At 45.8% G+C, this 14498-nt stretch overlaps 1 protein-coding gene across 2 annotated transcripts in view; it reads right to left on the minus strand.

Annotated features, from left to right (window-relative positions):
* Window positions 1-14498, minus strand: part of SCARF1 (scavenger receptor class F member 1) — a 63490-nt gene that overhangs the window by 34331 nt on the left and 14661 nt on the right. For both annotated transcript variants that reach the window (XM_029612433.1, XM_029612434.1), the window contains exons 3-4: window positions 12815-12916; window positions 1136-1661 (exon numbers count right to left, since the gene is read on the minus strand). In XM_029612433.1, the coding sequence (XP_029468293.1) occupies window positions 1136-1661; window positions 12815-12916 (628 nt within the window). The remainder of the gene's footprint in view (window positions 1-1135; window positions 1662-12814; window positions 12917-14498) is intronic.

Here is a 14498-nt window from a genome sequence, read left to right on the forward strand (position 1 = left end):
GAAGCATACAAAATAAAGGAAATGTAAGAATAAGGCCAAAAGGGAACTGATATAAGATGCTATTCTGAATATTGCAGCAGAAGAGTTAGTCGTGATTGTTGACGTGATTAGTTGGATTGCACTCTGAATATCGCAGCAGAGGAGTTAGTCTCAGGCTTTTATTGAGCAGCTACTTGTTGAATGATTAGTTGGATTGCACTCTGAATATCATAGCAGAGGAGTTAGTCTCAGGCTTTTATTGAGCAGCTACTTGTTGAATGATTAGTTGGATTGCACTCTGAATATTGCAGCTGAGGAGTTAGTCTCAGGCGTTTATTGAGCAGCTACTTGATGACGTGATTAGTTGGATTGCACTCTGAATATCGCAGCAGAGGAGTTAGTCTCAGGCTTTTATTGAGCAGCTACTTGTTGACGTGATTAGTTGGATTGCACTCTGAATATCGCAGCAGAGGAGTTAGTCTCAGGCTTTTATTGAGCAGCTACTTGATGACGTGATTAGTTGGATTGCACTCTGAATATTGCAGCTGAGGAGTTAGTCTCAGGCTTTTATTGAGCAGCTACTTGATGACGTGATTAGTTGGATTGCACTCTGAATATTGCAGCTGAGGAGTTAGTCTCAGGCTTTTATTGAGCAGCTACTTGTTGAATGATTAGTTGGATTGCACTCTGAATATCACAGCAGAGGAGTTAGTCTCAGGCTTTTATTGAGCAGCTACTTGTTGAATGATTAGTTGGATTGCACTCTGAATATTGCAGCTGAGGAGTTAGTCTCAGGCGTTTATTGAGCAGCTACTTGATGACGTGATTAGTTGGATTGCACTCTGAATATCACAGCAGAGGAGTTGGTCTCATTAGGCTTTTATTGAGCAGCTACTTGTTGAATGATTAATTGGATTGCACTCTGAATATCGCAGCAGAGGAGTTAGTCTCAGGCTTTTATTGAGCAGCTACTTGATGACGTGATTAGTTGGATTGCACTCTGAATATCACAGCAGAGGAGTTAGTCTCAGGCTTTTATTGAGCAGCTACTTGATGACGTGATTAGTTGGATTGCACTCTGAATATCGCAGCAGAGGAGTTAGTGCTGATAATTTTCCCCTTTCACCATATGTAGTCATATGTTCATTCAACTTACTTGAATTTGCACTTTGGACCATAGAGACCAGTGGCACAGGGCTCTTGGCAGCTCTGCCCTTCATATCCTGGGTCACAGTCACAGTGCCCACTCACAGGGCTGCACGTCCCATGCAGGCAGTCACAAGGGTGCTCACACTTTGGCCCCCACCATCCATCCTGGCATTCGCATTTCCCTGAATACTGGGCACATGGCGAATGATTGCAGTTGCACCTGACGCTGCATCGATGGCCCCACCAGCCTGGCATACAGACACAGAGCCCCGTGGCAGGGTCGCAGCGAGAGCTGGCTACGTTGCACTGACACTGCTTCTTACAGTTGGCTGACCACCAGCCAGCCTCGCACTGACAGGATCCTGTAAGCGGGTTGCAGTGCCCATGTGATCCACAGATGCAGGGAAACTTGCAGAGGGGTCCCCAGCGGTTGCCTTGGCACCTGCACTGTCCAGTTAAAGGGTCACATCTCCCATTGGGATGGCATAGGCAGCTCTCCTTGCAGTCTGGACCCCAATACTGGTCAGGACAACCTTCAAAAACAAAAACCTGCGCTCAGAACACAACATCACACTTTCTGACAGTGGCAGCCAGGGAGTGAAACAGTAGCACGACTGCCATTCCTGCCTCCATCTGCCTTCTTCTCCCACCATGACCTGTGACGCCTCTCTTCCTCTCCTCCACCTCCTCCTTTCCTCTGTTTCTTTTCCCATTTCTGGGGTCTCTTTCTTTCTGATTCTTATTCTAAACGGTTCTTAGGAAGAGAGGATTAGCTTTAGAAAGCTGCTCAAGAAATGTGTGAAGTTAGTCCAACAAAACGGGATCCCTTTCTATACTTCTTTTGTTATTTGCTAACTGTGGGTTGTAGTGGACTAACACGCATCCACGTCTTCCTGATGTGCGACTGCGCCACCGCACGGACCCACCAGCCAGCGAGGCAGTTTTCCCACTGTTAGACTTAGGAGAAGGTTTTAGCTGCACGCTTTGCAGCAGGTCTCACAGAGGAAGCACCTGGGGAAATAACACACAGAGCTGAAAGTGCAACCCATGTGTTTTATTTTCCAGTCCTGCCCATAACACATCTCCAGGAAAGCCGCCATTAAATGTGGCTAAAAGCCTCCATGTGGGAGGCCGATTAAAGAGCATAAATTGCTATTTACACACAGAAACGGTTTTGAAATGTGTCTTCCCATTTATAGCAGTAATAAATATGCAGAAAGACCTCCCTCTTCCTTGGCATGGGTGCACAGGGACAGGGATTCTGCTCTACAGGAAGTCTTCACCCTGATATTTCATTGCCTCAACTTGTATCTGAAAAACTTGGCAGAAAATGTAAAATCATCATTTGGAGAGAAGAGATACATTCATTTCAAATAATTATCTCTGTACCAGAGGCCAAAAGAGCTGAAGACCTGCCCCCCCCCCCCCCCAACCTTCCCCCACCTCTAGGAGCTAGAACATAAGAACATGCCATACTGGGTCAGACCAAGGGTCCATCAAGCCCAATCCAAGTCACAAGTAGCTGGCAAGTACCCAAACATGAAATGAATAGATCCCAAGCTACTAATCCGTATTGATTAATAGTTTAAAGACTTCTGCTCTAGAAACTTATCCAAACTTTTTTAAACCCAGCTACACTAAATGCTGAAACCATATTGTCTGGAAACGAATTCCAAAGATTAATTATGCATTGAGTGAAAAAGAATTTTCTCTGATTTGTTTTAAATGAGCTACTTGTTAACTTAATGGAGTACCCCCTAGTCCTTCTGTTATCCAAAAGAGTAAATAACAGATTCACATTTACCCATTCTAGACCTCTCATGATTTTGTAGACTTCTATCATTACCCCCCCCCCCCCCTTCAGCTGTCTCTTCTCCAAGCTGAACAGCCCTAACCTCTTTAGCCTTTCCTCATAGAGAACCATTCCATCCCCTTTATCATTTTAGTCACCCTTCTCTGTACTTTCTCCAGTGCAGCTATATCTTTTTTGAGATATGGCAACCAGAACTACACATAGTATTCAAGGTGCGGTCTCACCATGGAGGATACAGAGGCATTATGACATCCACCGTTTTATTTGCCATTCCCTTCCTAATAATTCCTAACATTCTGTTTGCTTTTTTTGATCACCACAGCACACTGAGCCAACAATTTCAAAATATTATCCACTATGACGCCTAGATCTCTTTCCTGGGTGGTAACTCCTAATATGGAATCTAACAGCAAGGGCTATTTTTCCCTATATGCATCACCTTGGACTTGTCCACATTATATTTCATCTGCCATTTGGAAGCCCAATCTTCAAGTCTCACGAGGTCCTCCTGCAATTTATCACAATCTGCTTGAGATCTAACTACTCTGCATAATTTTGTAAATTTAAGCACCTAACTCATCGTGCCCCTTTCCAGATCATTTATAAATATACAAGCCGTAAAGCCCGTTAAAACGGGCTACATCCCTCTGTCTCTCACCTCCCCCTCATTCTCTCTCCCCTCACTCTTCACCACCCCCCCCTCCCCCACCCACTCCTCTCCACCCTCCCTCTCCTCTCACTCAGTCCCCCCTCTCCCTCACTCCCTCCCACTCAGTCCCCCCTCTCCCTCCCTCCCACTCACTCAGTCCCCCTCTCCCTCCCTCCCTCCCACTCACTCAGTCCCCCTCTCCCTCCCACTCACTCAGTCCCCCCTCTCCCTCCCTTCACCCACCTCCATTTCCTCCCGGCGCCGTAAGCGCGACTTTCCGCAACCCTCACCCGGCTCCATTAACTCCTCCCGCTCATGCCGGCAGATCTCGGGGGGGGTCACTCCCGCGCGCACGGCAGTGACCCCCCCGAGATCTGCTGGCAGGAGCGGGAGGAGAAGTAGCGGCACCGCGCGCGCGCGGTGCCGCTACTTCTCCTCCCGCTCCTGCCGGCAGAATCTCGGGGGGGGGGGGCGCGGGAGTGACACCCCCCCGAGATCTGCCGGCAGATCTCGGTGGGGGGGGCGCGGGAGTGACACCCCCCCCCCGAGATCTGCCGGCAGATCTCGGTGGGGGGGGCGCGGGAGTGACACCCCCCCCCCGAGATCTGCCGGCAGATCTCGGTGGGGGGGGCGCGGGAGTGACACCCCCCCCCGAGATCTGCCGGCAGATCTCGGTGGGGGGGCGCGGGAGTGACACCCCCCCCCGAGATCTGCCGGCAGATCTCGGTGGGGGGGGCGCGGGAGTGACACCCCCCCCGAGATCTGCCGGCAGATCTCGGTGGGGGGGGGGGCACGGGAGTGACACCCCCCCCCCCCCGAGATCTGCCGGCAGATCTCGGTGGGGGGGGGCGCGGGAGTGACACCCCCCCCCCCCGAGATCTGCCGGCAGATCTCGGTGGGGGGGGCGCGGGAGTGACACCCCCCCCCCCCCCGAGATCTGCCGGCAGATCTGGGGAGGAGAAGCAGCGGCGCCGCTGCTTCTCCTCCCGCTCCTGCGGCCCCACCGCCATTTTTTTTTTTCTGATCGACATCCTTGCCCGCACATGCGCAGTAGAGCTGCGCTCTACTGCGCATTTGCGGGCCGTCGGTCACAGGCCATTTATAAGGTAGATTAAAAAGCACTGGTCCTAGTACAGATCCCCGAGGAACTCCAGTGTTTACCTTTTTCCACTGTGAAAACAGACTATTCAATCCTACTCTCTGTTTCTTGTTTTTTAACCAGTTTGCAATCCACAAAAAGATATCACCTGCTATCCCATGACTTTTCAATTTTCTTAGAAGCTTCTTATGAAGGACTTTGTCAAATGCCTTCTGAAAATCCAAATACACCACATCTACTGGTTCATCTTTTTCACATGTTTATTCACCCCTTCATAAAAATGTAGATTTGTGGGGCAAGTCTTCCCTTGAGTAAAACCATGCTGGCTGTGTCCCATTAACTGTGTCTATCTAAATGTTCCGTGATTTTATTCTTTCTAACAGTTTCCACAATTTTTCCTGGCACTGAACTCAGGCTCACCGGTCTTTAGTTTCCCGGATCTCCTCTGGAGTCTTTTTAAAATATTGTGGTTACATTAGCTACCCTCCAAGTCTTCAGGTACAATGGACAATTTTAATGATAGGTTACACATTTTTACTAATGGGTCTGAAATGTCATTTTTTAGTTCTTTCAGAACCCTGGGGTGCATACCATCCGATCCAGGTTATTTACTACTCTTCAGTTTGTCAATCTGGCCTAGTACATTTTCCAGGTTCACCATAATTTGGTTCAGTTCATCTGAACCATCACCCTTGAAAACCATCTTCAGAATGGGAATCTCCCCAACATCCTCTTCAGTAAACACAGAGGCAAAGAATTTGTTTAGTCTTTCTGCAATGACCTTATCTTCCCTAAGTGCCCCTTTAACCCCTCAATCAGTCCAACTGATTCGTTTCTGCTTTGGATATATTTTTCTAAAGTTTTTATTATGAGTTTTTGACTCAATGGCCAACTTCTTTTCAAAATCTCTCTTAGCCTGTCTTACCAATGTCTTACATTTAACTTGCCAATGCTTATTCTTTATCCTATTTTCCTCTGATAGATCCTTCTTCCAATTTTAGAATGAAGATCTTTTGGCTAAAATAGCCTCTTTCACCTCACTTTTTAACCATGCCGGCAATCACTTGGCCTTCTTTCTACCTTTCTTAACGCGTGGAATACATTTGGATTGCTCTTCTAAGATGGTATTTTTAAACAATGTCCACGCTTGTTGCACATTTTTTACCTTTGTAGCTGCACCTTTCAGCTTTTTTAACTATTCTCCTCATTTTGTCAAAGTTTCCCTTTTGAAAGTTTAGTGCTAGAGCCATGGATTTACTTACTGTCCCCCTTCCTGTCATTAACTCAAATTTGATCATGTTATGATCACTATTGCCAAGCAGCCCCTCTCAGGCAGGACTCCTCTTACTGGGATTGAATAGTAAGAGGTAAGTGCTAGTCTACATCAAACCTTATTTTATTGCGTTTTCCTCTAATTTAGAGACTGCCATTGCTATAAAAATGCTCATGGCAGTGCACATGTGTTTTTGTAATTAAATAAGTTACACAGTTCCCTTGCAAAAACAGCTGGATACCAATTCTTGCATACTGCCACTACAAATTATTGGATTATTCCTTAATATTCTGAGTGTTCAGAGTACAGTACCATCAACACAGGGATGCTATGAATGATCAAAAGGTGACTCAGTGTTGTACTGTCCTACAGAAGGACCCAAAGCTCACAGCCCCTGGGAGACCAGAGTCCCAGCCAGTGCTCAATGGTGACATCTTTTGGTCAAACTGACACAATAGGCAAGGAAGGTCCCTACCTCAGAGAACTTCAAATCTATGTGGGGAGAGAGGAGACATGCACAGGAAAGCGCTCATGGCAGATCACAGGAAAGAATGATGGGGTTTTGTGCATAAAGTTTGCACCTAGGCAGGGAGTGTGAAAATGACCCCCTTCATTTGAGGCTGAGATATTGTAACGATTCTGATGTCTAGGCTGTCTTCTCACCAGCACAGGTTCTCACCAAAGCCCACTCTAGCCACCTCCTCGATGAACCCATGACTCAGCAAGGCCAGCTCTATTTAGCCCTATCTCTTCCACAACTCAGTCTCTTCATTGAATCACCTCAGCTCTTTGCATTGGCCCATCTTCCCTTGCCTTCCTACTGCATGGCCCTTGTAGCCTTCTGGTTTCACCTTGCTTGTGGCCTCCTCAGCCTTTCTGCCTTGAGGCCTCCTCGGCTTTCCTGTCCTGCCTTGTGGCCTTCAAAATTTTAGTCTCACTTTGCCATGCTTTGTGGCCTGCTTAGGCCTTCATATCTGCTTCTCCCTTGTCTTATATCTACCTTGATTTGCATTAGTTTCCTGATTGCCTGCATTGTATATTATTTGTCTTGTTCTCATGCTCCTGTCTAGTCTTTGCCTTGCCTGTGACCCCTGATCCCTGTAGGCCTTCAGTTCCAGCCCCTTGTCTCTCTCTATTTATTTTATTTTTATTTACCAACATTCGATCTGAGATCTCACATCGGTTTACATTCAGGTACTGTAGGTATTTCTCTATCCCCAGAGGACTTACAATCTAAGTTTTCTACCTGAGGCAATGGAGGGTAAAGTGACTTGCCCAAGGTCCCAAGGAGCAACAGCAGGACTCAAACCATGGTCTCCTGGTTCATAGCCCACTGCTCTAACCACTAGGCTACTCCTCCTCCTCTCTCTACTGCCTTGCCCCCAGTTCCACTCCCTCTCTCCAGTCCCAGGCCTTGCCTTCTGTTCCAGCCCTTGTCTCCAGCTGTAGCCTGTGTCTCTTGTTCCTGTCTTGCTGCCTGTGCCTGCCTTGACCCCAACACCTAGTTTGCCTCTAGACCCAGCTTGTCTCCAGGTCTAGCCAAAGTCCTGCCAGCCACCAGAACCTGCAGGCTCAACCCAAACGGGAGGTGGCTGGTCAGGCAGAAGACCTTGCACTGCCCTGCCATGTTGTCCTGTACTGCCCCTGTGGGGGAAATCCCTATACCCAGCCGGTTCCCCAATTGTGACAGATATCTACAATTTTTGTTTATTTGATTTGATTGTTTATATTCTGCCTTTACAAAGATTTGTTTAATAGAGCAATTTTACAGCAGTTACACAGGACAAGACTAATCAACTATACCTCCCATCTTCTCCTTCACTACACTTCCTTTATTTTTCACCCATCATGCATAATATGGCAGCCACCTGTCCCCACTTTCCTTCTTCTCTACTAATATAACACAGGAACATAGTAAATGATGGCAGAAGTTGACCAAATTAGCTGTCTAGTTAAGATTCTTCAACTTTGGGCAGATAAGCATTTAAATTCCCATATTCAGCTCCTTGCTCCTCCCCCACTCAGTCATCTACATGAATCCCCAACCCCTTTCCCACCACTGCCCTGCATATCAGTCTCAAGCATGCTCACAATTTGTTAAAGAGCCAGCCTCCATCACCTCCACTGTGAAAACAGGACCATTTATTCCTACTCTCTGTTTCCTGTCTTTTAACCAGTTTGCAATCCACAAAAGGACATGGCCCCCATCCCATGACTTTTTAATTTTATTAAAAGCCTCTCATGAGGGACTTTGTCAAACACCTTTTGAAAATCCTAATACTCTACATCTCAGGCCTTGCTATCTCCTCCTATGATTATCACAAGACCAACCTAAACCCAATATCCAGATCCCCCTTCCCTGTCTTATTATCAAAGTTTTCTAAAAATCCACTCAGCTACCAAAACTAGCAAAGCCATTATCCAAAACATCCAGCCTCCCCATGCTCATTGAAGTTTGCCTTTTTAACCATGGTCACACATCGCAGATTGCCCCAGTGCCCTAAATCATAGGCTGATGCAGCCATAATGCTGCGGTTTGGGTTGTAACAGCCACCAAAATGGTGTGGGGTCTGTACTGAAAGATTTATGAGGAGAGGCTGAATGCTCTGAATCTGTATACCCTGGGAGAGAGGAGGAGCAGGGGAGATGATACAAACCTTCAGATACCTGAAAGGTTTTAATCATGTGTAAACTTCAAAGCTTTTCTGTTGGAAAGGAAACTGTACAACAAGGAATCATGAAATGAAACTCCAGGTGGTTGGGGTGGGGAGACTCAGAACCAATATCAGGAAATATTTCTTCCCAGGGAGGGTGGTAGATGCCTGGAATGCCCTCGCGGACGAGGGGTGAGGATGAAAACAGTAAATGAATTCAAAGGGGCATGGAATAAACTCTGCGGATCCCTAGAGGCTAGACGTTGGGCATGAAAAAAGGGGTATATGGGGGGTGACCTGCACGGAGTAGTTACTACCCTTAACAGAAGGCATGAACTCTTTTAGATCTAATTCTTAGTGGAATGCAGGATTTGGAGAGTGAGTGGTAGGGCCACTTGGCAATAATAATCAAAATATGATCAAATTCGAACTAATGATTGGAATGGGGGGGGGGGGGGGGGACGGGACAAAAAGTAAATCTATAGCTCTAGCACTAAACTTTCAAAAAGGAAACTTTGATAAAATGAGGAAAATAGTTAGAAAAAAAAAAGAACAGTGCAGCTGCAAAGTTTAGGAGTAGACAACAGGTGTGGACATGGTTAAAAATACAATCCTAGACATGCAGTCCAGATGTATTCCACGCATTAAGAAAGGTGGAAGGAAGGCCAAACGATTACCAGCATGGTTAAAAGGCAAAATGAAAGAGGATATTTTAGCCAAAAGAACTTCCTTCAAAAATCGGAAGAAGGATCCTTCAGAAGAAAATAGGAGAAAGCATAAGCATTGGCAAGTTAAATGTAAAACATTGATAAGACAGGCTAAGAGAGAATTTGAAAAGAAGTTGGCCATAGAGGCAAAAATTCATAATAAAAACTTTTTTAAAAATATATCTGAAGCAGAAAGCCTGCAAGGAAGTTGGCTGGACCGCTAAATGATCAAGGGATTAAAGGGGCACTAAAGGAACAAAGTCATCACAGAAAGACTAAATTAATTCTTTGCTTTTGTGTTTACTAATAAGGATGTTGGGTAGATATCCGTTCTGGAGACAATTTTCAAGAGTGATGATTCAGATGAACTGAACTAAATCATGATGAACCTGAAAGGTGCAGTAGGCCAGATTGACAAACTGAAGAGTAGCAAATCACCCAGACCAGATGGTATACATCCCAGGATTCTAAAAGAACTAAAACATCAAATTTCAGATATATTACTAGTAATTTGTAACCTATCATAAAAATTGTCTATTGTCCCTGAAGTGGCCAATGTAACCCCCATATTTAAAAAAGTCTCCAGGGTGATCCAAGAAATATAGACTGGTGAGTCTGATTTCAGTGCCGGAAAGTATCATAGAAACTATTCTTAAGAACAAGATCACAGAACATAATGATAGCCATGGTTTGGTTTGTTGGGACCCAGTCAGCATGGATTTACCCAAGGGAAGTCTTGCTTCACAGTTCTGCTACATTTTTTGTGGATAAAGGTGAGCCAGTAGATGTAGAATATTAGGATTTTCAGAAGGTGTTTGACAAAGTCCCTCATGAGAGGCTTTTAATAAAATTAAAAAGTCTTGGGATGGGGGCATTGTCCTTTTGTGGATTGCAAACTGGTTAAAAGACAGGAAACAGAGAGTAGGATTAAATGGTCAGTTTTCACAGTGGAAAAAGGTAAACAGTGGAGTGCCTCAGGGATTTATACTTGGACAGGTGCTTTCTAACATATTTATAAATGATCGGGAAAGAGGAATGATGAGTGAGGCGATCAAATTTACAGATGACACAAAATTATTCAGAGTAGTTAAATAACAAGCGGATTATGATAAATTGCAGGAGGACTCTTGTGACAGTCCAATGGCAGATGAAATGTAATGTGGACAGGTGTATGGTGATTCATATAGGGAAAAATAACCCATGCTGTAGTTATACGATGTTAGGTTTCATATTAGGAGCTACCACCCAGGAAAAAGATTTAGCGTCATAGTGAACAATACATTTAAATCATCATTCAGTGTGCCACGGTGGTCAAAAAAAACAATCACAATGCTAGGAAGTATTAGGAAGGGAATAGTGAATAAAATGTAGAATGTCCTAATGCCTTTGTATTGCTCTATGATGAGACAGCACCTTGAGTACTGTGCGCAATTATGGTCGCCGCATTTCAAACAAAGGTATAGTTGCACTGGAAAAGGAACAGAGAAGGGCAACAAAGATGATAAAGGGTATGGAACAGCTTTCCTGTGAAGAAAGGTTAAAGAGGTTAGGACTGTTTAGCTTGGAGAAAAGATGGCTAAAGGGGAATATGATAGAGATCTAGAAAATCATGAAAGGACTTGTATGGGTAAATGTGAATCAGTTATTTACTCTTTCAGATAATAGAAGGATAAGGGGTACACTGTAAAGTTAGAAAGTAGCACATTTAAAACAAATTGGAGAAAATTCTTTTCACTCAATGCATAATTAAGCTCTGGAATTCACTGCCAGAGAATGTGGTGGAAGCTATTAGTGTAGCTGGGTTTAAAAAAGGTTTGGAGAAGTTACTGGAGGAAGACCATAAACTTCTATTAATCAAGCTGACTTAGGGAGTAGCCACTATTTATTACCAACATTAGTAGCATGGGATCTATTTAACATTTTGGCACTTGCCAGGTACTTGTGACCTGGACTGGCCACTGTTGGAGACAGGATGCTGGGTTAGATGGACCCTTGGTTTGACCCAGTATGGCAACTTCTCATGTTCTTATGTTCTTAACCTGCATGGATCCACAGTTACTACCCTTAACAGAACACAAGGGGGTAATCTGCACGGAGCGGCAGTTACTACCCTTAACAGAACACATGGGGATAACCTGCATGGAGCGGCAGTTACTACCCTTAACAGAACACATGGGGATAACCTGCACGAAGTGGCAGTTACAACCCTTAGCAGAAGGACACGGATAACCTGCATGGAGCAGCAGTTACTACCCTTAACAGAAACATGGGGGTAACCTGCACAGAGCGGAGGTTACTTCCCTTAACAGAAACATGGGGGTAACCTGCACAAAGCGGCAGTTACTACCCTTAACAGAAGGCATGAGGTAAACTGCACGGAGTGGCAGTTACTACCCTTAACAGAAACATGGGGGTAACCTGCATGGAGTGGCAGTTACTACCCTTAACAGAAACATGGGGTAACCTGCACGGAGCGGCAGTTACTACCCTTAACAGAAACATGGGGGTAACCTGCATGGAGTGGCAGTTACTACCCTTAATAGAAACAAGGGGGTAACCTGCACGGAGCGGCAGTTACTACCCTTAACAGAAACATGGGGTAACCTGCACGGAGCGGCAGTTACTACCCTTAACAGAAACATGAGGGTAACCTGCACGGAGCGGCAGTTACTACCCATGACTGAAACATGGCGGTAACATGCATGGTGCTGCAGTTACTACCATGAGCAACTTGCTGGGCAGACTGGATGGATGTGCTGTCATTACTATGTTACTAGTTCTACTACCTTTGGTCTGACCCAAGATGGCAAATCTGATCTCTTCATTTTTATATAAATAGGAACCCTCTATGCTTATCCCATATCTTATACAACAAAATCCCATCGCTGTCAATTCCGAAATATTTATGTCTGTTGTTCTCTTGCTCTGCCTACAAAACTTCACAGTCCTTCTCTTTTCCTTGGCTACTGTAATGTGTGCTTTTTTTCTGGCCGCTCTTCTGAACTGTCTGCATTTCTTCTGTGTTCCACTGCTTCCATTCTCTCTGTTCCTTCTACCTCTGCTCATGTTCTTCCACTTTCATCGCCGCTTCATTGGCTTCTCATGGTTATGATCACCTATCATGCTACTTCTCTACCTATACATCTGAATCTCTTTATGTACCCTGCCTGTTCACCCTTCCTTTCCAGTCCACATGTCTATAGCGTTATTAGATGTAGCTGCTTCTCCTCCCCTCCCCTCTGTCCTTCCTTTGTGGCTGCTCACATTTTTACTTCTTTCCTCCCCTGCCCTCTACTTTTCTCTCCTTCAGCATTTACACTCTGTTGTTTTTAAATCTCTTCTCTTTGACCATTTATCCTTGCTTTCTCTGGCTAAGAGCCTTTGGGTTTTTTTTTCCAGATTTGCTTTCTTAAACACAGAACCATTTTCTACAATCCTACAGTTTAATTTTCCATGTGATGAATGGATTTGTTAATTGAACTTGCACTTACGTGACTTGCAGTTAGCTCCAAAGAAACCTGCTTTACATCGGCAGACTGCAGGCCTGATGCACACCTCATCTTCCTTGCAGGCATTCAAACCATCACAGATTGCTGGAAAAGTGAAGAAAGAGAGAGACTGCCAGGAACAATAGGAATAGGGAAGCTCATAATTAGTAAAGTGTCATTACTCTTCTGACTTCATGTTACAGAATTTATTCTCAGGTTTTGCCTTCAGAGCTAGAGGCTTGATGTCCCTCCATAAGGAACCATGTTTTAGGACATTTAAGAAGACTCTTAAAATGTTTTTAATTGAGAAGGTGTTCGATACACTTTTATAATTGTTGTATCTTCAGATTTGGTAGCTATAATCCACAGTACGATCTTGCATATTGTTGAGCCAGTCAGATGAGCGTGATGATGTAATTGTTTGTTTTATAATGGGTTTTCATTCTTTGCCAGGTACTTGTGACTTGGATGGGCCACTGTTGGAAACAGGAAGCTGAACTCTCACAGAAGCCACGTGCCTGATGCAGAACAGCAGAGTTCCAAGTAAGTACAAGAAGATACCTCAGGCAGCCCCTGGGGACAGCAGAGACTCAGAATGAGGAGACCAGGGGGAGATTGGCCTATCGGGGCTTCGGGCAGGTCCAGCCAATCACGTGGCTAGTGTTGGACAGACACAGCAGCCCCCATGCCTGCGAGGCAAAAAGAAAAAAAAAACAGAATGGAGACTTACAGCCCGCCTCCTCCCACAGCAACGGGCAGTCAGCTCACCAGGAACCTGTTAATACAGGGCTTTGCCTGCATCCCCCTAACCGCCAATGTGAGTCAAAACAAAACAAAACAAAATAATTTTTTAAAGTTAATAGGCTGCCACTGCTGCTTCTGCACATTTTTGGGGGTGGGGAGAGAGAATATGTGAGTGTGTGACACTGTGTGAGAAAATGTGTGTGAGACTGAGCGTTCGTGTGTCAGCATGTAAGAAAGTAAGTGTGTGACTGAGTGCATGTGTGTGTCAGTGAGCATGTGAAAAAGTGTGTGTGAGACTGGGCATTTGTGTCAGTGAGCATCTAACAAAGGTAGTGTGAGATTGAGCATTTGTGTCAGAGTGTCTGAGAAAGTGTGTGTGAGACTGAGCGTTTGTGTGTGTCAGCAAGTGAGACAGTGTCAGTCAGTGAGTGTGTGTGACAGTGCCTGTGCGTATGAGTCAATGAGTGTGTGAGACTGTGTGTGCCTGAACATGTGTGTATCAGTGAGGGACTGAGAGAGTGTATATGTGTTAAATGTGGGGTAGATTTTCAAAGGGGTACGCACGTACGACGAAAACCTACCCCAAACACCCCCTGCACGCGCCGAGCCTATTTTGCATAGGCTCGGCGGCGTGCACAAGCCCCGGGATGCGCGTAAGTCCCGGGGCTTGCATGGAGGGGCGTGTCGGGGGCGGCGTGCTGCGAGTGACACGGCGTTTCGGGGGCGTACTGCGAGTGACACAGCATTTCGGGGGTGGGCCCGGGGGCGTGGCGCCGGCCTGGGGGCGTGGTCGAGGCCTCCGGACCAGCCCCCGGGTCGGGTGAGGGCACGCCAGCAGCTCGCTGGTGCGCGCAGATTTACGTCTGCTTTCCGCAGGCGTAAATCTGCCAACAAAGGTAGGGGGGTTTAGATAGGGCCGGGGGGGGGTGGGTTAGGTAGGGGA

The sequence above is a fragment of the Rhinatrema bivittatum genome, chromosome 8, assembly GCF_901001135.1.
Source record: "Rhinatrema bivittatum chromosome 8, aRhiBiv1.1, whole genome shotgun sequence".
NCBI classification, from domain to species: Eukaryota; Metazoa; Chordata; class Amphibia; order Gymnophiona; family Rhinatrematidae; genus Rhinatrema; species Rhinatrema bivittatum.